Here is a 22,013-nt window from a genome sequence, read left to right on the forward strand (position 1 = left end):
TAGCTTGTGTATGAGAGGACTTGTTAGCTCCTTAGCATCCCTGTTAGAGGAGCTGATGCTGCCTGGAGCATGTGCAGTACCCATGTGAAGCTCCTGGTGCTTCAGACACTTTTTTTGGAAGATCTTCTGGGATCTCTTGGGGCTTCTGTGTTGCTGAAGCCACTCCCCGGACAGGCTCGTGGCTCAGCACAGATCAGGGCCATGTCTGGCATCTCCAGCAGTCCTGGAGGAAAAGCAAGTGACACAATCACTGCAGACAGGCCTGAGGGGTGTTCCATGTGCCCCCAGCCTGGGACACTCTGCCATTGTGTGGCCCAAAGCAAGCACAGGGCAGCTCAGGGGTGGTGCTTGTGCTGCCAGGGCACGGGGCACAGTGTCCCTGAGTGAAGCCACCCAGGCTGGGCTGGGGGCACAGGACAGGGGCACAGGACAGGGGCAGCCTCCCTTCAGCAGAATCTGCTTTATCAGCAATCTAAGAAACAAGCCTGCTGTGTCAGGGTAATTAGTGGGTGCTGAGTGGGACCCCTCACTTGGTGGTGAAGTCATTGACACATAGCACAGTGCAGGGCATAGGGGTTTTCAAATTCAGAGTGGATGCTGCTGCTGCTCCTCCACCACTACCATCATCACCACAGCCTGGGGTGGCTTTAGTGCCCCAAGTCCCCCAGTCTGACTGCTCCCTCTTCCTCAGACTGGTAAGTGAGTCAGTCTTATCACCTTAAAAGTTTAATGCTTCATGTTTTGTTTGTCTTTAAAACAATTAAGTGATTGAGGGATTATCTCATGTGTGCAGGTCTCTCGGCCTCCGAGCAATGCCCTCAGATCTGCACCTTTGGTGTTGCTGTTTGAGAATGGGGTGGCCATGGGGGGTGAAATGGATGAGGACATGGGTGCTGGAGGAGGCCAGGGTGCTGCTGTCCAGCCTGACCTCTGGAGAGGTGCAGGGGAACTGTGGTGGTTTATGTGCAGGGGATGAGGGGACTGGATTCAGTACTTGCAAGCCCTGCCTATGGCACCGTTTGCTTCCTCCTCTCTCTGTCTTGTCCTCAGCCTCAGTGGCAGCACCTAAAGAGGGTATTGGGGTGGGGCTGTGGCTGCCCCTGAGCAGCTCTAGTGAGGAGGCAGGGGTCCTGTGCTGTGCAGTTTGTGTTGGCAATGGGCTCTAAAATGGTGAGGAGTTGTTGTTTGTCTTGAGCATCCCCTTCAGTCACCCAAAGCTCAGTGGTAGCCCTCCCCAAGAACGCGGGCTCCTGGCTCCCACAGGATAAATGCTTTTGAGTACACAGGGTCAGCCCTGAGCTGCAAATCTGAGTTGTGCTGAGGGCTGGGGTCTCTCCCACAGCCCAAATGCAGCAGAAGGTCTGGGGCAGGAGCAGGGTGCTGTATGTTAAAGGGTTGGTTCACAGCAGGACTGTCCCCCTGTGTCAGGCTCTCAGGTTTTGCTGGCAGTGCCACCAGAGCTCCCACAGTGCCCGTTACTCACTGGTAACAAGGGGTGGACAGGAGTCTGCCAGCATGTGTTCACTCAGAGCACACAGCCTGTTGTCACTTGGATCTCATCCCCTCCAGCAGCAGGCCTGGGTGGCACCTGAGCCATCTGTCCTCCCTTGCCCTACTACCAGAGGATTTGCCTTTGCTGGAAGAGTAGCAAAACCCCCTTGCCAAGGGGTAATCTTCAGGCTCTGGGGGGAGGGCTAAAGTCCTTACGTGACTGTAGCTTACCACCCACGGCTGGGAAACCACCTGGTGCCAGAGAAAAGCTGCAGGCAGGGCTACCTGTGACCCTGAGCGATGTTTGTGGTCTGCCTGGCTCAGGAGATTGGCCGGACCAGCCTGGGTGACAGCATGAGGGGACAAGGCCGGTGCTATTGTCAGTGGGACTGTGCCTCCAGACTTGGCTGCCTTCCTGAGCCACTGGTGGGTGCTTCCAGCCCTAACGGCTCCTCCACGGGACCAGCCTCTTTCCTCTGGCTGCTGCTGTTCGTAAGGCCACATTGTGGGTTTGTCTCAGGGTGAGCAGGAACAGAATCCAGGCAGGAGGCACCAATGACCCAGCAAGATCCCTGGCTGAAAGGCAGAGGCTGGGAGAGCAGGCTGATTCCTACCTGCACCCCGAGCACTGCTGGGGAGCTCAACTGCCAAGTATCAGATGAGGCACTACCATGGATATAATACAGATCTAAAGCTTCAAAAAAAAAGGCAAGCCTTGGGGTATTCCAGCTGCTCATCCTGGGGATGCTCCCTCTCCCTGAGAAGGGTTGAGGAGGAGGATGAAAAGCCCCTGGACCCTAAGGGTCTCTTCACAAGTCCAAGGACTGCCTGAGCCAAGCTGCATCTCTGTTTCTAAGGATTGGAACCTGGGCTGGCTTTTGTTTTGTTTTTTTTTCCTTTATTGACCCTGCTGTGCCACTGATCTGTTACGTGACCTAGAAAAGAAAATGATCTCTCCCCCATACGGAAAGACAAAGGAACAGCTTAAGGCTCCAGCTCCTGTATCCAGGGAGCATCAGGCAGATGGACACTCTGTAATTCAGCAAGGTGATGACACTCACTCAGTGCCAAAGTGTCAAGTGACACTTGTGGACGGTGTCCAGGCTCAGTGGGGCCGGGCACAGCAGCGGTTTTGCTCTAAATCCCACTGGTTTGAGCCACTGGTGCAGCTACCCACCTGTGTGGTCCCCACACAGACTCCATGGTGACCCCAGGACACCCAGGGACAGAGCCACCCCACCGTTCTTCTGGCAGAGAAGGGCAGAACATCTCATGTGAGCATTTTTCCATGGAGCTGGCAAGTGCCTGGCTGAGCACTCCAGCAGTCTGTCCAGGCTCAGCCCCATCTGTGGCGCACGGGCAGTAAAGCTGTGATGCTGCTTTTCAGAAGCCATCGGGTTTGACCTGTTCTGCAGTCACAGGCTGGTTTTTCACAGTCTCTTGATGGAGAAGGATGAACCAGGCATTAGCATGGGATGTGAGACTTGGTTGGGTTCCTCCTTCTGCCCGAGGCTTTCTGTCTGACCATGACGATTTTCTATCTGTACAGTGGAGATGGTATCTCAGGGCCCTAAGGAGGGTGAGAGAGTGTGCTGGAGTGCTGTGTGCACATCAAAGAGTGCTCCTTCTCTGCAGTAGGGGTGGGAGGCTTCTTACCCCATTGAAAGCTGTCCTGCAGCCTCCCTCGTTTGAAGTGCTTTTTTTGAGCTGGGTTTCATACAAGGCAAGAGCCCGCAGCTGTACCTTGTCCTGAACCCCACATACAAAGCCAGGGCTTGCCCTCATCCAAAGCACAGTCTGGCTTGGTGGCTAGCATTTATTTAAATTGCTGTAAAGTGCAACTTGGCTAGTGAGCAATAGAAACGTTCTCTTGACAGAACAGAGTGCATTAGCTTAAATACATTAAAACTCAGGAGTTGCTCAGAGCACAGCTGTGCCATGGCCTGCAATGGGTGCCCTCCCTCTCCTTTCCATTTGTTATTTATGACTGAGTTGATGTGACAGCTACCGGGACTTCCCTCAGCCTGACAGGTGACAGAGCTGTCACATCTATTTTTGATGTGGCACATGCTTTTATCATGTAAACAATAACTGAACTCCTTCTAGCCTGGGCCTGGTCTTCAGAGCAAGGGATAAAGGCAAGCCTGATTCAGCTCCAGCAACGCAGCTCCCACAGCCTTTAACACTCTCAGGTGCTCCTGGGTGCTGTTGGATCCCATAGTCCGTTTCTCCTCGTCCTACACAGGGCCGTGGCCAAGGCTGGGGAAGAGCTCACACCATGAGTGTCCCCCTGGATGGCTGGTGGCAGCTGGGCTGCCCTGAGCAGAGGGACAGGCTGGGGTGATGTGGTGTCATGGGATGGGCTTGCACCACGTGGGCACCCAACAGACACTTTTACTGTTGCTGGGGATTAGTGGCTTCCAGGACACAGCTCGGGGTTTAATTTCCTAAGCAGCAACAAAAAGGGGAATCTGTCACGTAAGTGCCGAGACACACACGACACAGGAGGTGCTTCTGGTTGTGAGATGAGGCTGTTTAGGAATTGCCAGTCTGGCTCCTACTCAGCCCAACCAGTCAAGAAGAGGCAGTACTGGGAGCTACAGGGCAAACAGGCTCTGCCTCTTGCTGGGGACTGCTGGGGGTTGCTGTGCTGGGAACAGAACAATGCAGGGACACGTGATTGCTGGGCTAAGGCATCCACAATGAGCAGCCAATGCATCATGCTGGGCAGGAGGCCATAGACCAAAGTTTATAAAGCTTTATTAAACATTTTGAACAGCTGTGCAATGAACAAACAATACTCTGGAAGTTTCACAACCTCATAGCTTGAACTGCCTCAGGACAGCAACAGCCTCTTCTGCTGCTCTCCACCAGAAGACTGAAGGAAAGACAAACAGATGGCAAAGGAGAGGGAAACCTTCAAAGTTTAGAGATAAGTGTTTTGTGCCAACCTCTAAGGCTTCTTACAAACCAACCTCTGCCCCAGGCTGTAGGCCTGACCCATCAGCACCTCGGATTCTTGACATCCTTCTGCCAGGGAAGCTGGAGACACCAGGCATTTTTCCAGCCTCTGCCCTTCTCTAGTCAGTAGCACCAGCACCTTCTGTCACCTCTGGCCCAGAACCATCATCTCTGAAAATGGCTGAAGCATTTAGTGCTTCAAGCCATGCCTCCACCTCATGGATCCTCTCCTGCCCTACCCACACCCAGCCTTTTGGGCTAGCATGAGTTCTGTAGGGGAAAGTCCACAGTGGCTTCCAAAACCCTGTGACTTGCAGCATGCTGGTTCTTTCTCCCAACGGTCAATACCTTGGTGAACCCAGGACATGTAGGAGGAGGGGAAGAGAGAGTCTCTACTGCCTGTCAGGCTTTATAAAAGCAGCAGCATAACTGAGGCTTTCAGGCTGGGATCTCAGAGCAAAGAGTTCAGAAAGCACTTGGGCAGTGCACACATCCCTTTGGCAGGCTGAGCAGGAGGAGATGACTCAACTGCCTCTGGCTCCAGCAGCTTTTGGCCAAGTCCATTTGTGAGCTGTTGCACTCACCCTTGATCAGCAAGGTGGGAAGGCTGGCTCCCCACAGAGAGAGACTGAGAGAATCTTGTAGCTATTCAAGCAGGATCAGGGGGCCAAGAGCCCTGAGTTAGACCACCGTGGCCTAATGCAGACAAGTGACACACAACTCCAGCGCTCCCAGCTGGGCAGGGGCCAGCAGCTGAGGCTTCCAGCAGTTCTCAGTTGAGAGGGCTGGTGTCTGCTCCCGGTGATACGGGAAAGAAAAAAAAGACTTCTGCTCCTAAAAAAGCAGGTGGTGCTGCCAGAGTTCACACAGTAAACGAGTCGAATTTCACAGGCAGAGTGGGAAGGATTTGCCACTCCAGTCCACGCACAGTTACAGGAAATAGGTTGTCCCTGTTACTCCAGTCCCACACCCAACACCCCCCTCCTCCCCAGCCCCACCCCTTTTTTAAAAAGCAAAACAAGAGCCCTCAGCAGACTGGAAGATGATGGTTTTCTAGGTGCCCACTATGTTGGGATCGTGAGCTGATTCGGGTAACTGGGATCCTGTGCAGTGATACAAGAAGCAGTTCCCCCAGCAGCTGTAGCAGATGAGGAATAGAGCTGCCAGGAAGACCAAGGCACAAATTGTGCAAGGTTTCCGTTCCAGGAGAAAACTGAGCAGGTAGAATCCCATGAACATCGAGTGACTGAACCACAGTGCTGGGTTGAGGGGCTTGGGTATGAGTAGGACAGGTAGCAACCACTGAAGGCAGTACATGGTGGCTGGCTGGGGCCTCGCTGGCAGTAGCAGTCAGATGTGCTCCAGAACAGGCTCAAGCAACTCCTCCAGAGGGCAGGCTGCTCTGCGGGGAGGAGGAAACAGACACTCAGAGAAATGCAGGGAAAAAAAATCAACTGACATGCTTCTAAAGCTTCATTTACTCCCAAGCATCATATGCTGATGGTTGAACTCCCACTACTAAATTCTAAATGTGTCTTGCAGCTGGTAAGCTTTCTGAACCACTCACCTGGGGACAGGGTCAGCTAATGCTGGTATAGAAGTGTATCCTGTGTGCTCTGTTCCTCAGGCCTTTATCCAGGCTAACAAGTGAGACCCTTTTAGCACAGTGCAGGAACAAAAGAGGAGAGGTGGAAATGGGAAACAAGCTGCCACAGCCTTCCCTACACACACTGATCCAGTCCAAAGGCTGGAGAGATGATATAAAGAAATGCAGTTGAAGGGTAATCATTATTTGGTGCTACAGAGACATGTTAAGGAAGCAGTTGCGTAAGGAATTGTTCTGCACACAAACAATAAAGTCTTCCAGCAGGACAGCACCAGACCAGCTACACATCAAGCTACCCAGGAGAGCCCCAGCAGTGTCCAGGCTGTAAAACAAAGGGGAGGACAGTCCCAGCTTTATGATTTATAATCCTTGCCAAACAGCTAAAGTCAGATAAGAAGAAGTATGTGAATGGATCAAACGGGGGGACAGGCTCAAAATGGCAATTTCCCTAAGTGCTGTAAACACAGGATTTCCTCACTTGGATTATTATAAAACCCTCTGGAAACTGGGCTTTAAGGGCTTTCCTAGGCAGGGATGGCAGCATGCTACAAGTCCAGAAAACCTGCTCCTACCTTTAGCAACCACCTCAATGACATTAAGTGTGTGCTTTTGTTTTTCCCTTTGAAGCACTACAAACCCCTTCAAGAATTTCAAATGGCTTTAAAAACAATAAATGCCTCACCCCCACCAAGAAGAGTCTGGTGGGGACGGCTCCTTGCAGCAAGCCTTGTGTCTGCAATTACTCAATGGAGCAGTGCTCCCTCAGAAGGATGAAGGGCTCAGCCGAGCCTGTCAGGATTACAGCTGGGGGGTGGGAAGGTTAGTAGGATGAAGGAGTGAGAATGTAAACAAACAGCACATTCCACTGGCTCCTGTTGGCAGGAGAAGGGATTTCCTGGCAAAGGGAGGGAGAATGAGGGATTGCAGAGAAAAGCCAAGAGAAAACCACAGGAGATTCTCTTCCAAAAAAAAAAAAAAAAACTGAGGTCAGCCTTGCCTCGCAGGTAGCAATGGGCTCTGCTGTCAGCAGCAGGAAATGCTGCCATCCCGAGCAGCACCATCTATTTTACTTTAATGTTACCAGGAAAATGCAGGCCAACATCTCCACCAGCACGAACATTATGTGGGGAAAGTACATTGTGCTGGTGCTCCTGCAAGGGAGTGTTCTCCAGCAGAGAGAGCAGCTGGAGTTCAATTAGTAAAACTAGGCTGCAGCTCAGCAGCCAGAGAGTAAGGAAAAAGTTATTCTCTGCTGCAATACAGATAAAGGCAAGTCACAGGAATAAAGCTCCCAATGTTAGCCCTGTTTTAGGCAGGTCACTCACTTGCATCTTTAAGGGCAAGTCTAGTCCCAAGCCTTTTCCCCGTCTGTAAACTGGAACTAGCTATTACTCATTTCATAACAAAACATGCTGTCAGCTTGCCTTTGTGAATTGCTCAGATGTCTCTGGAGTAAACAATACTGCAGGAGTACTAGAGAACTTTTTTCCAAGGGGAAGAATGGAGAGAAAAAAAAAAAATCTAACAGCAAATATTTGAACAGGAAGGTAATTAAACCCCATCACCCAAAGTTCCAGTTCAAACTGCATTGAAAGCAGCAAAGTTTTACTAAATCAGTGATCTGCAGCTGCTTTAATCCTCCTGAAATGTTCCCTTCTTGAAGTTTCCTGCAATTCTTTTCTCACAAGTGCTCCAAACACCAAGCATTAAAAATCAGTGCCTAAACACCATGTTATGTTTTTGCCAGATCCAGCCCTAAGTTTCATCAGCTTGACTTCTGTGGCAATTTGTGTCAGCTGTTCTCAAAACTTTAGTTTAAAGTGCCTACTTTGCTTTGGGTTTTCTGTCTCTAGAGTAAAGAAATTGGTAAATAATGTGTCTGCTAAGTAGCACAAGGCTGAAACAAAAAACTAGAATTTTTCAGAACTAATGTCACAAATCTCTCAGCTTTAATAGGGTCCTGTGTCACTACTGAGCCTTTAGCCCCAAACTTTACACCTGACTACAGTTAGAAAATAATTATAATTTCTCTTGTAGCTACCTTTTGTACTTCATGGTCTGGCCTCCTCACTCCTACAATGCTCTTAACAACAACACTCTAAACAATGAGTTGATTTTAAGTGTCTAGGCTTTACTTGAGCAGCTCCTACAAACACAAAGCCATCTCACAACAAGTTACTCATTTTTAAATATTAGTATTTCCTGCAAGAACCAGCTGCTTGTAGCAATCAATGCAGCCACTGCAGAATACAGAACCATTCAATAGCAGTTATTCTTACTATAACTACAATAGTAGTTATTCTTACTATATATAAGTAATAGTATAATAGTAGTTATTCTTACTACTATAATAGTAGTTATTCTTACTTCTTACTATGAAGTTTCAATGCCAATGCCCTCCAACCTGCAAACCTCTTGGATTTCTGCCAAATGCAGCCATTCAAACAGCTGCTCTTTGTATCTGTAGTCAGTTTGCTTTTATTCTCACGTGTACCAACCAGTTAAAGGCTGAGGACCCTCTGCTGTATCCCACAGCTGATCCTAGACCAAGTACTTACTACTGGAGGCTGCTCTGTCTCCCTCGAGTGACTCTCCACTAGTGAGATACGTGCTCTTCACTAGAGACTCTTTGTACAGCTGGCATCGAGACTGAGTTCTCTTTACCCTCTATTGATCCAAGAGAAACAGCACCTCCTGCTATCAGCTCTTTACTGAGCAGGGAACATTCTCCTTCATGCCCAGGACAGGCAGATCCTCCTGGAAGCCACAACAATATTTGGTTCTGCCTGGTTTCTCAAGCAAGGTGAAATTTGCAAATTACAGATTCCTACCTTGTTGTCTTTGTCCCCTCCTCACAACCCAAGCCAAAGATTACCATGTTCCAGAGCAAATAATAACCTGTCACCCAACAGGACTGGTTTCACAACTGCATCCTGTTTTCCCTCAGCCAGTCGCTCTTGTTCTCCCCAGCCTGACTCACCTCTTCCTCAGCCAGTCCTGTGTCCCGCTATCCCCAAACCTGCTCCTGTGCTGCTCCTCACGTCACCTGATTCGGTGGCCACTCATGTTTACCCGACAGCTCCTTCCCACTTCCTCCTTTCACCCCTCCACAGCTCTTGGAGCCACTTGAACTCACTTCAGACCCCTCGGCAGCAGAGCTGGTGATGCTCCCAGTGTGGCCCAGTCTGATCTCCACGTGCTGCCAGAGCCTCCTCTGCCAGTTCCTGCAGGCAGAGGAGCAGCCAGGGGAGGTTCCCTGCACGCCTGCTAATAAGCAAGCACCAGCACTTCTCCACATGCTCATTAGCTGGCTTCCATTGCATTGCCAGCCCTCCCTGCCGTCATCTTCCCTCCCAAAAACATTCAGGACCTACTGGTGTATGTTTGTGCGGAGGATTCTGGAATTCCAGCGCAAAGGCAGCAGCAGACCTTTCCCAAGCAGAAAGAGAATCTCAATTATGACAGGTCTAGAGTGAGTAGCACAGGGCACTGCTTTGCAATGGATCAGTCACGTTTTGGAATAAATCCATCTGAGGGCTAGCAAGCTGTTCCTTCACATTCTACAGACTAACCCAGCAATTAACACACTGAGAGGTGTTCCTGCACCATGGGTTTGGCACACCAGTATGTCAATATCAAGTCTGTACCTTTCTCAAGAACGTTTGAATTCTTTAACAGTCCATTTACCCAGGAAGGGGAGAATAATCAGCCAGCTTTCCCTGAGCACTTGAAGGGTAAGCTTGTTCAGACCTTACAAAGGCAGCCTTTAAGCCAGTGCTGTCCACACAGAACTCCCCCAGCAGATGCTACAGAAAGAGTCTCCCAGGCTGAGAGCTGAAAGGTCTGCAATAAAACACTGAGTAACCTTTTATTGGGGCGTGCTGGTATCATCCACCCCGTTTCCCAAAAGCTGAAGTCTCTGCTTGTGATGAAAAGCCACAGTGGGTAGATAGAAGTCTCTCAAGTTATCCAGTGCACATAAACTGAAGAGGAAGGCTCAGGGATGTGTTTCTTACCTACAACGCTCACCTGTCTGCTTAAAATTGTTTTAATCAAAAACCCTGTCACAAATACTAACTGATGTGTGTGGGCAGCGCTTCACACTGCCAGCGTGTGCTCAGAACCAACTCAAATATCACAGAGCACCCAAAACAGCTGCTGAAAAATACACAACATCCAAAGCACTGGGACAAAAAGAGAGGTGAAGAACTATCAAGTGACAAGTATGAAGAGTTCAGCTAAGAAAAGCAACAGCAAACCAGCTTCCCAGATGCCAACCCTCTGTCGTAAACCCAAGGACCATAACTGCTCAAACTTTAAGACCTATTTGCAGCAGGGATTAACTTCTCTAGGGTTTTTTTTAGCCTTGCCACTATTATTTCAATTTTTTTAAAGCTTTATCTGCTGGTATGACTCAGCTGGAAAGAGTGAGTCTATATTTTTTGGCAAAGGCCTTACCCTAATCTTGGATCATGCCTTGGACACTCGATGTAGACTCAGAAATGGTGCAATGTAGTCACAACAGCTTCCAAAAAGAGCAAAAAGAGTAACAAATCCTTTACTAACCAAGCCTTGGGTTGGTGTTCTGATTTCTCAAGCTAGACAAAAGCCAAAGTAACTCACTTGGTGAAAAGTGGAGACTCTCTGTTGAGCCACTCTTGTCACCACCTCCAAAGCTGCCCTCTGAGCTTCATTCCTGATGGGGGATGGATGAGCTTTTGTCCAGAGGCAGTGCCCACTCCATCTGGAATGCAATGCCCTCACAGCATCAGGGTGAATCCTTCTCTGCCCATGAGCAGGAAGGCAGAGGAGAGATCCAAACTGAAACTAATTGTTTTTCTCAGAGAGCTTGGAATGGGCCTGGAAATCATCAGGAATCAGAGGAGCAGAAGCTTAAGTCAGCCAGCTCTGTGGTGGGAAGAGATGCCAGCAGTCACAGCTGTCATCTGAAGTACTACTACTTCCATTTGTACTAATTCATTCGTTTTCAGAGGTCCTCATTCCCACCTTCTGCCTTTGTTTAACTGCCAAGGATCACAACTTCCAGGCCCATTCCACGTTCCCTGAGAAAAGCAGTTTTAATTTGGACCTCTTCTCTACCTTTTGTGCCTTCAGCAAGCTTCAGAGGTCCAAATACAGCCTGATAAGGGTGAGTTTTCTGCATCTCAGCAGGCTTCAGAGGTCCAAATACAGCCTGATAAGGGTGAGTTTTCTGCATCTCAGATGAGGAAAGGCAAAAATGCTGTTTGGGCAGCTATGAGGAGTTATGACCTACAGTTTGGAAAGACAAAGGTTACTGCACTATGACAGTATGAGAGTACTTGCAAGGTCCATTGAAATGTTTCAGTACCAAGGAAGTATGGGAGAGTTCAGCATGCTGCGGACTGCATTTAAGAGCTTGTTTTTCCTCTTCTCTTGCACTTGCATGTTTGGGATATCATGAGCAATGTTCGTATGACAGAGCAGCTTGTAAACTCACTTTGTATCTGGCTCAAAGCGCGTATGGGTGCTCGGGGAGGGTGCCGGGCCGGGCACAACAGCGCTGCAGAGCGCTGTATTCACAGACTATCACTGAATATCTCGGGCTGGAAGGGACCCACAAGGCCCATCCCAGTCCAGCTGCCTGGACAAAGGCTTGCCAGGGCATTGTGCTGCCCTGGGGAGAAACGGGCCCGGGTTTCCTTTCAGAAGGCGCTAACGAGAGCTGGAGAGGCTCGCGGCCGGAGCAGAGGGAAGGAGGGGAGGGCACACACAGCGCCGTTATTTCCATGCTGGCACCGAGCTCGGGGTCGCTTGAAGCCTTTTCCATCCCGGCGCACGCACGGCTTCGAGCGCGGGGCTCCTCGGCGGGGGAGCCGTCCCGCTTTCCCCCCTCTCCCCAGCGCTCCCCCGCTCCGCCAGCCCCGCCGGCTGGGCCCCGGCCGCTCCCCGGCCCGTACTCACCGCGCGGCGCCGCCGCCTCACGCCGCCATCCCGGGGCCGCCCTGAGGAAGGAGGGAGAGGCCTCCCGGGATGCGGGGGACGCCTCGCTCCCCAGGGGCCGGGCGGGGGGGCGGCTGTCCCGGGAGCGCTGCCGGCCGCGGGCGCTGCTGCTCCGCCGGCGGGGCGGGGGCGCGGGCAGCGGCCGCTCCTCGGGCGGCTCCGGCAGCCCCGCGCGACCGGCGCTGCGCCTGCGCGGATGGCGCTGCGCCTGCGCACGGGAGGGCGGCGCTGAGGGGAGCCGGCCTCGGCCGGATGGGCCTTTTGAGAAGAGGTTTTTGTGTTTATGGGTTCTTGTAATGAGCCACGCTTGGGCTGTTCAGCCTGGAGAAGAGGAGGCTGAGGGGGAGACCTCAGCGCTGCTTGCAGCTTCCTCACGAGGGGCTGCTCCGATCTCTTGGCTCTCGTGAGCAGTGACAGGACCCGAGGGAATGGCCTGAAGCTGTGTCGGGGCAGGGTTAGGCTGGATATTAGAAAAGGATTTTCAGCCAGAGGGTGGTCGGGCACTGGAATGGGCTCCCCAGGGCAGTGGTCACAGCCCTGAGCCTAAATGACTTCTAGAAGCGTTTGGACACCGCTCTCAGGCACAGCGTGGGATTCCTGGGGTGTCCTGTGCAGGGCCAGGAGCTGGACTCGAGGATCCTGAGGGGTCCCTTCCAACTCAGAATATTCCGTGGTTATTTTTCCATTGTGTTTGCACGCTGCATTGCACCTTGTGCTGTGCTGCCTCAGAGCCACAGAGGACAGCGGGGCTGGGCAGGGACCACCGCAGGCCATCCTTCCATGCTCTGCTGGGTCCCCTCCAGGCTGGGCAGGGACCACCGCAGGCCATCCCTCCATGCTCTGCTGGGTCCCCTCCAGGCTGGGCAGGGACCACTGCAGGCCATCCCTCCAACCCCCTGCTCTGCTGTGTCCCCTCGAGCACAGTGCTCTGGATCGTGTCCAGGGGCACGGGAATATCTCAGTGCAGCCTGTTCCAGTCACCCATGCAGTAAAGTTCTTCATGTCCAGGTGTTCCTGTTACCTCATCCTGTTCAGCACCACTGGGGAGAGCCTGGCTCCATCCTCAGAACACCCTCCCTGAAGCTGCTCACAGGCAGTGATAAGCTCCCCTGTCATCACTCCTCCAGCCTAAACAGCCCCAGCTCCCTCAGCTTTTCCTCTTAAGACAGATGTCATCTTCACAGCCCTCCCCTGACTTGCCCCAGGAAGCTCCATCTCTCTCCTGTACTGAGTAACCCAAGGGAAAGAAGAAAAATAGTCCAAGAAAAACAAAACCAAAAACCCCCAAAACCAAATTTGGCATTTTCACAACCATTTAAAACCCACCCAGCCACAGTTGCAGGGCCACCCACATTTCCCACAGTTTTCCACTTGGCTGGCCTGTGTATTTTTGATAGTTATGATAAGACCTGCTCTCTCAATGGCCCAGCAAGCGTGTATCCAGCCTGGGATAGTTCCCCTCTGCTCTGCCATTATTCTGAGCTGACCTTTTTATGGGGTGTTTAAAATTCCTGGTTTATGGCACTGCATAGGAATGGCCCTAAAGCCTTTGGCTGATGCCAGCTCTGATGGTTCATAGTAAAAATAACTAGTAGATGCCAGCCGATGATTCCCATGGCACTCAGGGGACTTGCAGGATCCCACCCAACACCAGCAGCAAGCAGGCTTCACCCAGGGAACCGGGCTGCTCCAGCACATGCTGCTGGTTGCAGTTTGCAGGATTGATACTGGATCCAACTGATGGAACTTGAGGTCTCCAAATCATTATTAAAACTGCAATGTGGGCCCTCATGCCTAAGACTGCTGTGGGAGCGGTGTGCTTGGGTTTTGGTTGTAGTTCCAGCTTTCTATAAAGAAATTCCATTTTGCACTTGAAGCCTGGCTGGCAGGGCTGTGAACTCCCAGCCCCATGGCACCTTTTTCAGCAGGCAGGAACAGAGAGGGATCATCCAAAACTCTTATTTCAGCAGGCTCTGCAGGCTGCATGGAGCCATCCAGTGGAGTGGGTCTGTAAGGAGCTGCAGAGCAAAAAGCATCTCTGGCATGGAAGGGAAAGGTAATCCCAGGCTGGTGGGAACAGCTTGTTCTGTGCAGGACAGGAGGCCATGGGGTTTTTATGGCCTTTCTGTTGAAGCAGCAGCTTTAAAGGACCTCAGGCTGTGCTCTGCTTTGGTTCTGGGGAGTGTTTCTTCCAGTGATTTCCCTGTCTTTTGTTTAGCTGGTTGTAAGCAGTGTTGCAATCACAAAAGCCACATCTGAGACGGAAAGGGCGTAGCCCTGAAAGCAGCACTGTCAGAGGCCAAGCAGCAGCACCACCACTGACCTGCCGCTGCTCTGGGTGAACCACAAGGTGGTAATCTGTGTTTTGAGAAAATAACTGAGGAGCACAGTGGTGCCAGTGTTCCTGCATTCTCATCCTAGGGCTGGCTGCAGCTCAGCATTGGGGTCTGCTGAGCCAAGGCTCCCCGAAGCTCCAGGGATACTGTGGGTGCAGAGGAGAATCCTGTGCTGGGCTGAGCAGGTGGAGGGTTTCAAAACCCTGCAAACAGAAGTTGTGAGCAAGAGAAGCTTTTTCCTGTGAAAGAAAATAAACTCTTGCTGTTGGTGAAGGGGCAGACAAATTCTGTGCCCAACAATTAATTTGCAAACTGGCTCCAATGTGGCCAAGTGTGACAGGACAGATATATGTGAAACATAGCAACTGTGAAAGGTGAGATGTTAGAGCAGATGAATCCCTCTGTTTTCTGCAGATCAAACCCCCTTGCCTGGTCCTGCCTGCATCAAATCCCAGCTGATCCAGACACTGGGCTACAGCTCACAGTCTTAGAGGGTCAACTCTGCCCATGAGCTGAGAAAGCAAAACCAACCAGGAGCAGCACAAACGTACAAAACACTCCAGTTTACTTCCAGTACCATTCCTAGCACGTAAGTTACACCTCTCCCAAACAGAAGTCTTTTACTTTTCCCAGTCCCACAGCAGTGCAGTTCAGTAGTCAATGGGCTTAGAGCCATTTCCCATCTTAGCAATGGAAGTGATCTCTCGGCTTATTGGATCCCAAAGAGAATTCCTGGCAGCAAAACCAAACAAGCTGCTTCAGCAAGACAAGAGGCAGCAGTGCTCTGCTGTCTGTCTCCCCACAGAGCCCTGCAGGCAGCGCTGGCTGCCCTGGCTCCTCTCAGAGCAGGGGCACCCCCCTGAATTTTCGGATGACGTTGGCCAGCCGCTTGGCCAGCCCGCCCCGGCTGGGCTCCTCCACGTGGAACGTTCTGGTCAGCAGGTTGTAGAAGGAGCCGTAGCACACGGCCACCACGGTGCAGGTGAGGCAGATGACATTGTAGGGCATGCTGAAGTCTGGTGTTGGCAGGTTCACCAGCAGCGGCTCCGTGTACAGGCGCACGAAATAGCTGGAGCCATCGGAGGAAGGAAACCTGGGGAGTGGAAGAAGGAAAGGCAGGGTCAGCCTGCACAGGACTGATGCTTTGTGCTCACCAGAGAGGACGAGAGCAGCCACAGCCCACAGGTTGTGGCACAGCCCCGCTCCCCAGCACAAGCACACTCACAGCGAGGTGAAGAGAGGGCTCTGCTCCACATCCATGTCCTTCATTGCAGTGACACTGGGCACCAGGGCACTGAGCACAGATGAACTAAGGGCACAAAGAGCACACCAGTGTCAGTCCTGACACTAAAGACATCTCCAGAGACCTGGGCAGTAAGTGCTATGCAAAGCCCAGGAAGGGATGAGGAGCTGAGGAATGTCATTACCCAACATAAAAGCCGTGATTGGGGTCAGGTGGGTACTCTGTCCACTTCAGTAAGGCCCTCTCAAACTGGATTGTGATCTTGGTGACGGAGTTGGCTGGCAGCTGGATCAGCATTTCCAAGAGGTGAGGCCGTCTCCGGTCCTGGGCTGGCTGGTAGTGGATGTAACCTGACCCCAAAGAGATTTCCACAATGACACCAGGGGAACCTTGTCCAGTCTCACACTGCCTAGACATCTCCCATGAGGTGGGTGCTCCTGCTTCCACTGTTCTGAGAGAGGTTTTCTGACCAAGTGAAGATGCACCCATAGCAAAAAGCATGTGTTAAAGCAAAATTTAGCTGGTCTTTAAAGCTACTGACCCATGACAGTCAGGTATTCATAAGGAAAGGTATAAATGCAAAATAAAACCAATCATCAGTTTTAAACTGAGCTTCCTGTGCTACAAAAATTAATTCATGTTGGTTTAAACCCTTATTGGATTATCAAATACTATCCATGTGCCTCTTAAAAATAAAACAGACTTAATGGTCTCATCTGCTGTGAGCACTGAACTTGGGGCTAGGAAAACATCCTAAACTGTTTTGGTTCACAATCCAGTTTCCCAGAGATCACTGGAGCCAGAGGGAGGGATTAAACCATCTTTGGAATGAGCTGCTCATGCCAGGGAATCGGGCGGCATGTGCTGCTTGGAGGGTTCACTCACTGGGCTTGTTTTCCTTCCCTTTGGTGATGATGGTCAGGGTGTGCACGTAGAGCCGCAGGTACCAGGGCACAGTCTCCAGCAGGATCACGGGGAAGGCTCGGTACGGGTGGGTGTTGTAGATGAGGGTGCAGATCTGCCCGGTCTGCAGCCCGTACCCCCCCACGTAACGCTGAGCATGGAGTGTGGGAATGGGCATTTCCGCTGTGGAAGGGGAAGGACAGCAGGGGGGTGATTTTCAGCCCTGGAGCCCTGGCCAGTGGTGCAGATGTACTGAAGATCTGTTCACTCACAGCTGTCTTGGGGCCGCTTCCACTTCAGCTGCACATTGAGGCTGCGAGATGTGTTGAAGAGGGAGGGGCTCAGCAGGTCATAGACAGCATAGGTTTTCCTCTCTCCCTGGACAATAGCTTCATGTACTGATGTTGGAGGGGGGGACACTTCCAGCAGCTCCTTTTCCTGAGGAAAGCAAATGGACCATGAAAGGGAAAAGTGCCCCTGGAAGAAACAGGCTGCACTGGGCAAAATCCCTCCAGGTAGCCCTGAGCTTTGCCATCCAACAGCCAGCTCCGTGCTCTTGCTAACACCACCAGGCTCATCCCCCTCAGCCCTGCTCAGAGCAAGGAAATCACCTCCCTCTGTTAGCCCCTGAGAGGCCAGGCCATGCAGAGGATGGAGGTGAGGATGTTTCAGAGCCACATGAAGCGGCTGAACTGAGGGAGCAGGGCATGCTTTCAGGCCCTTGGGCTTACCTTGTTCTTGGGGGAAATGTCAACGTAGACTTTGCTCTGCGATGCCAGAGGACACGTGTCAGTCAGCGTGCGAGAGAACATCTTAAAGAGGGACCAGTCTGCGGGAAGCAAGGTCAGGCGGCAGGTCAAGTGCTGCAGGCTGGGAGCACTTGAGCACAGCCACCACGCTTACCTTTCTTTCCTTGGCCACTGGAAAAGAAGTCAAAGACCACAGTGAGGGTCTGTCTGAGCTCCCAGGACACAGCCAGGCAGGAGGCATCCTGCACAAGAGACAAGCAGCTCTGATCACACCTTCTGGAGGGGGAGGACACCAGGATGGAGTGGATGGTGGATGGACCTCCAGTAGGATTGCAAGATTTCCATGGGGTTACCAGATAGGCAGGATGACAGCTGTGTTAGACACAGTGAACCCAACCCAGGGTAGCTGGGCAAACCAGTGTGATACTTTGCAATGTGACCAGGGGGCTTTGGATTTTCTCTTGGGGAGTTCAGGGAGGGAGCTGAGCCCACACTTACCCTGCAGATGGGGCGGATGTGCACTGCCTGGGAGTGGTAGCTGCTGTGGAACAGGCGCTCGGCCTTCAGCAGCACAGCCAGCCCAGCCTGCAGGGAACACAGGAGAAACTCAGCCCCTGCCCTGTCCTCTGCTCACACAGAGAAAGACACTGAGGGAATTTCCCAGCCCAGCTCCATCAGGAGTGGCCCAATTGGGCAGCAGGACTTGTCTTTACCTTTGAGCCACACGGCAGCAGCTTCTTCCAAGGGGTGAGGTTCTCTGTGCAGACGACTTCCCGGGGCAGGACAGCGTAACGCAGGAGATGGTGATCTGTCCCTGGGCAGGGAGAGGGAGGTCAGCAGGCTGGGATTACTACAGGCATGAGCACAGCAGCAGAGCTGTTCCATCCCCAGAGTACCCCACATCCCACCACCCTCTCAGTATGCCTGAAATGCCGTGAGCTCCACCAGAAGTAGATCCCACTCTGTTCAGAGTGATTGGAAAGAATGGGTAAGGATACATCCTAGCAGATCTTTTTCTGTGAGTGCCTTAAATCCTGTAGTCCTCCCTGTTTCATAAAACACTTTTCATAGAGACATATAAGGGCCTGGGAGCATCTGCCATGTGTTACTTGTGAGTTTCCTCTGTTTAAATCCAAGCCTTGTTTGTAGGGAGAGTAAATCCTTCCCAGGAAAGGTTAAGTTGTTGTACACACCCAGACCCAGAGTCGTTGCAGGACCTGCACCTGGAATGCTGGCAGTGGCACAAGGCAGAACTAAGGAGAAAGGCAAGAGTGAGAGAGCAGAGCCAGGCTCACCATTGGCTAAACCCAGGGGTTTGAAGGATGCTGTTGGAATCACTGTGTTGGTCGAGTCAATGAAGTTGAGAGAAGCACAGAATATTCCTGAAAGGATGTTACTCAGTTCTTTCCAGGCTTTGTCAACACTGTGTGAGAACAGACACCAGAGATTACTCAGCAGCTCAAATCTTTGAAACAACAAGTGTTAAATCAGTAACATTCAGTAAATACAGCGGGGTGACCACACTGGCTTAGCAAAGCTGCATAGAGTGTGCAGAGAGACTGCTGGGCTGGCACTCCCCAGCTCTCTTGGCATTTTATTCTGACACATCAGATTTGAGGGAAACACAGCAGGGCCTCACAGGCATCACAAAGCCAAGGGACATGGCAGTGGGCACAGCTGGTATGTGAGGAGAGAGGCCGGGGAGCAGGGAGCATGCAGGGGGTGATGTGTGTGAATGGGGAAGGGACTGTGAGACCCAAAGCAATGCCTTGGTGCAGCTCCAAAGGCTGACCCGACCAGCAGACAAGGAATGGGACACTTGCAGGGAGGAGAGAGCTCTGTGAGTCCCCACAGGGCTGCTGCAGCTTGAACAGGGGTGATGAGCTAAGGGACATGGTGACAGGTATTGGATGGGAGTCAAAGGAAGTGAGTAATGGATAAGAGCCCAAGATATAGCCCCACTGTACTAGCGCAGCAAGGGGTTCTGCAATCCCCTCTGAACCCTCATGCCTCACGCTGTTTTCTCCCAGTGACACACACACCCACTGCTTGGTTAGATCAGTGTGGTTTCTTCCTGTGCCATCGTTAAAAGCTTGTCATCACAGAGCCCACAGGGGAATTACTTGGGCCTTTAATGAACAAGGATTTGCCCTCAGCACCACATCTTGTCCTGTGAACACATGGGGATGTTCTGTGGGTTTTTTAGAGCTACTCCTAGGCTCCTCTTTCCAGCAGACATTTTTCCACCCAGGAGGCCCATTCACACACCACGGCTGCCTCAGGAGAGGCGAGCAACAGCTCCTGGGAGCAGTGGCGACAGAGGGGACCCAGAGGGACAGATCCACGGCTGGGGTACCTACTCGGTGACCGTGGGCTGGAACCAGACCCAGAGCTCCGCGCCAGCGGGCGCCTGGAGGGGCGGCTGCCCCCAGTACCGGGTGCGCCAGAAGCCCTGGGTGAGCGCGAGGTGCAGCTCCCGCACGCCCAGCGCTGCCACCAGCCGCCCCAGCGCCTTCGGGAAGAGCCTGTAGTGAGAGACTGCGGGCAGCGTTAGTCCCTGCCCCTCCCTGTCCCCGGTCCCTTCCATCACACCGGGCCTGTCCCAACACGACATCGCCCTGACACCGCCTCTGCTCGCGCCATCACACACGGCCTGCTTGCGTCACGGCCCGAGCCCCCCGTGTGGCGTCACCGCACCGCCCCCTCCCTGCTCACCCCACCTCGACTCTGACGTCACTCGCGCCCGTGACGTCATTGCTCGATGCAAGCATGACATCGCGCGGTCCCTCCGCGATAGCCCCGCCCCTGCGCACCGCCCTAGCCAATAGCAGCGCGGTCCGCCCCCGCGCCAGCCAATAGCGGCGCGGTCCGCCCCGGCCGGGCCCGCCCTACCTGCGCCCCGCTGCAGGTCCGCGTCCCAGCGCGTACGGAACTGGAAGGTGGCGGCCACATCGCCGGTGGGCAGCGGGCTCAGCAGCAGCTCCTCCCGCAGCGCGTCCCGCCGCTCCCGCCCCGCGGCCGCCCGCCCGGGCCCGGGCCCTGCCGCCGCCAGCAGCAGCAGCAGCAGCAACGCCGCCATCCTACCGCCCGCCCCGCCCGCGCCGCTTCCGCTTCCGCCCGCGCCGCCGAGCGCGCCGCTTCCGGGGGAGCCGCGGGGCGCCGTGTGCGCCGGGCCGCGGCTGTGCCGGCCGGGCTCCGGCAGCTGCTGGACCGGGAGAGCCCGGAGCCCCCGCGGGGAGAAGCCCGGCTGCGCCTGCCCCCAGCCCGGGAGCGGCCTTTTCACAGCGGCGCAGAATACTCTGCGGCGGAAAGGGCGCAGAGGGGTGATCGCGGTCAGCTCTGGTGTGTGAGCGGGCATGGAGCGGCCCTCCGAGCGCTCCCTTCCGCCGGCTGGAAATCCGTGCTGCGGGGGAGGCCCTGGCCCCGGCTCAGCCTGGGGGGTTCCCCGCCGGCCTGGAGTGCCCCGGGGCGCTGCGAGGACTGTGCCTGTCCCCAGGTGGCTTCCAGGCTCTCCCCCGCTCCTCGTCTCCGGCTGCAGAGCCGTGCGGGAGCGCCCCGCTTCCATACCGCCAGCCCGGGGCCGCCCCGGGGGAAGGGAACGGCAGCCGCAGCAAGGCAGCGCCGGCGGTGACGGTCCGATGGAGCTCACAGCATCTCCTGTTCTCCCCGTGATGATTTGAGTGTGGGGATGATTTGTTCCAGTAGGAAATAAGCATAAAAATTATAGCAACGTGTGGTTGCCACTTACCAGCTGCTATACCTTGTTGATTACCCACTTAGTTGCTCAGATCTAAGGTCCTTATGCAATGTTAACTTGGAACAGGCAATGTGATTCAGTATTTGTGAAGAATAAGGAGTTACTTTATATCTCTTTTTTCCCCTCTTAATAGGCCAGTTAATAACATCACATAAAACCAGAAAGTCAGCATGCCCAGAAAAAAAACTAAAGGTCATATTTACATAATATTGTTGGTCTTGGTTTTGGGTTTTTTTTACAGTGGGCAACTCCTTGCAACGGGATACTGGTAGGTAATAAAGGTTTAGATGCATTTTGGAAGTGATCAGCCAAATTAAAGATAAAAACATCCATCCAGAGCTGTTAATTACCCTATAGCTAGGTAGGGAAGTCCCTGTGTTACAACCTGAAAAGTCATAAAGCCTGCCCCCTCTTTCTTGATCAATTTCCCAGCTTAAGGCAGCACGTGCAACACATTTATGCTGCACTCGGATATGGGGCACTCCAGCTGGTCCCACAAAGTGTTGGTTGGCACAGGAACAGTGCAGTAATGTCTCAACACCCCCAGGGAAGCAGCCAGGATGAGGAGCATTCCCTGGCTCCTGTTGCTTATCTGCTGGGCTCCTTTCCCCGTGGTGACCACGGCTGTGCTGGTGCAGGGGCCGGGACGGCGCTTTCCTGGCCTGCAGCCACTGATGGTGGCAAGGGGCCTGCGGCCAGCTTTGTGCCCAACTTTGGACCGAGTGGCTGCAAAGTGGCCTCGTGGTGGTGGTGCTTCCTCCACTCCTGCGGAGCTGCACGGGGGGTGCAGCTGCCGTTCTCTGCTCAGCCCATCTGCGTGGGAAGTCCCCACTGTGCTCGTGGCTGGTGGCTCCGGGTCACGAGCACCCAGCCCTGCTCAGGCCAGCTGTGTCGGTGCTGGCTCTCTGCAGAGCCCGAGCCGCTCCCCACCGTGCCCTGCAGCCCCTCTCTGCCAAGGCCTGTGCTGTCTGTTCCTGCCCTGGGC

General features: G+C 53.2%; 2 protein-coding genes across 4 annotated transcripts; both read right to left on the minus strand.

The window, feature by feature from the left end:
• Positions 1–4,225: 4,225 nt before the first annotated feature.
• Positions 4,226–12,231, minus strand: LOC119710171 (BLCAP apoptosis inducing factor). Of its 2 annotated transcripts, none has more exons than XM_038158868.1 (2): positions 12,002–12,231; positions 4,226–5,849 (listed from the first exon to the last, which is right to left on the minus strand). In XM_038158868.1, exon 2 carries the CDS (start codon positions 5,767–5,769, stop codon positions 5,506–5,508), a length of 264 nt encoding a protein of 87 aa, XP_038014796.1. In that variant the 5' UTR covers positions 5,770–5,849; positions 12,002–12,231; the 3' UTR covers positions 4,226–5,505. The 2 variants fall into 2 exon arrangements, with proteins under 2 accessions (XP_038014796.1, XP_038014795.1); XM_038158867.1 differs by having other exon boundaries at positions 4,226–5,854.
• A 2,689-nt stretch (positions 12,232–14,920) lies between these two features.
• PIGT (phosphatidylinositol glycan anchor biosynthesis class T) lies at positions 14,921–21,988 on the minus strand. 2 transcript variants are annotated; one of them, XM_038159250.1, is made up of 12 exons: positions 20,164–21,988; positions 19,632–19,809; positions 18,567–18,694; positions 17,985–18,085; positions 17,770–17,856; positions 17,426–17,513; positions 17,254–17,351; positions 16,795–16,960; positions 16,505–16,673; positions 15,804–16,070; positions 15,602–15,685; positions 14,921–15,469 (listed from the first exon to the last, which is right to left on the minus strand). In XM_038159250.1, exons 1-12 carry the CDS (start codon positions 20,834–20,836, stop codon positions 15,217–15,219), a joined length of 2,292 nt encoding a protein of 763 aa, XP_038015178.1. In that variant the 5' UTR covers positions 20,837–21,988; the 3' UTR covers positions 14,921–15,216. The 2 variants fall into 2 exon arrangements, with proteins under 2 accessions (XP_038015178.1, XP_038015177.1); XM_038159249.1 differs by having other exon boundaries at positions 15,804–15,969; positions 16,505–16,705.
• Positions 21,989–22,013: the final 25 nt, after the last annotated feature.

This window comes from Motacilla alba, chromosome 20 (assembly GCF_015832195.1).
Source record: "Motacilla alba alba isolate MOTALB_02 chromosome 20, Motacilla_alba_V1.0_pri, whole genome shotgun sequence".
NCBI classification, from domain to species: Eukaryota; Metazoa; Chordata; class Aves; order Passeriformes; family Motacillidae; genus Motacilla; species Motacilla alba.

Bases quoted from the DNA above. Each gene is read 5' to 3' on its own strand.
- LOC119710171 (XM_038158868.1), bottom strand. From the start codon at position 5,769: ATGTACTGCCTTCAGTGGTTGCTACCTGTCCTACTCATACCCAAGCCC.
- PIGT (XM_038159250.1), bottom strand. From the start codon at position 20,836: ATGGAAGCGGGGCGCTCCCGCACGGCTCTGCAGCCGGAGACGAGGAGC. The intron at 18,695-19,631 runs GTAGGTACCCCA...GTTCTCACACAG, and splicing joins TTCCAGCCCACGGTCACCGA to TGTTGACAAAGCCTGGAAAG. The intron at 17,514-17,769 runs GTAAGTGTGGGC...TCTCTTGTGCAG, and splicing joins ACATCCGCCCCATCTGCAGG to GATGCCTCCTGCCTGGCTGT.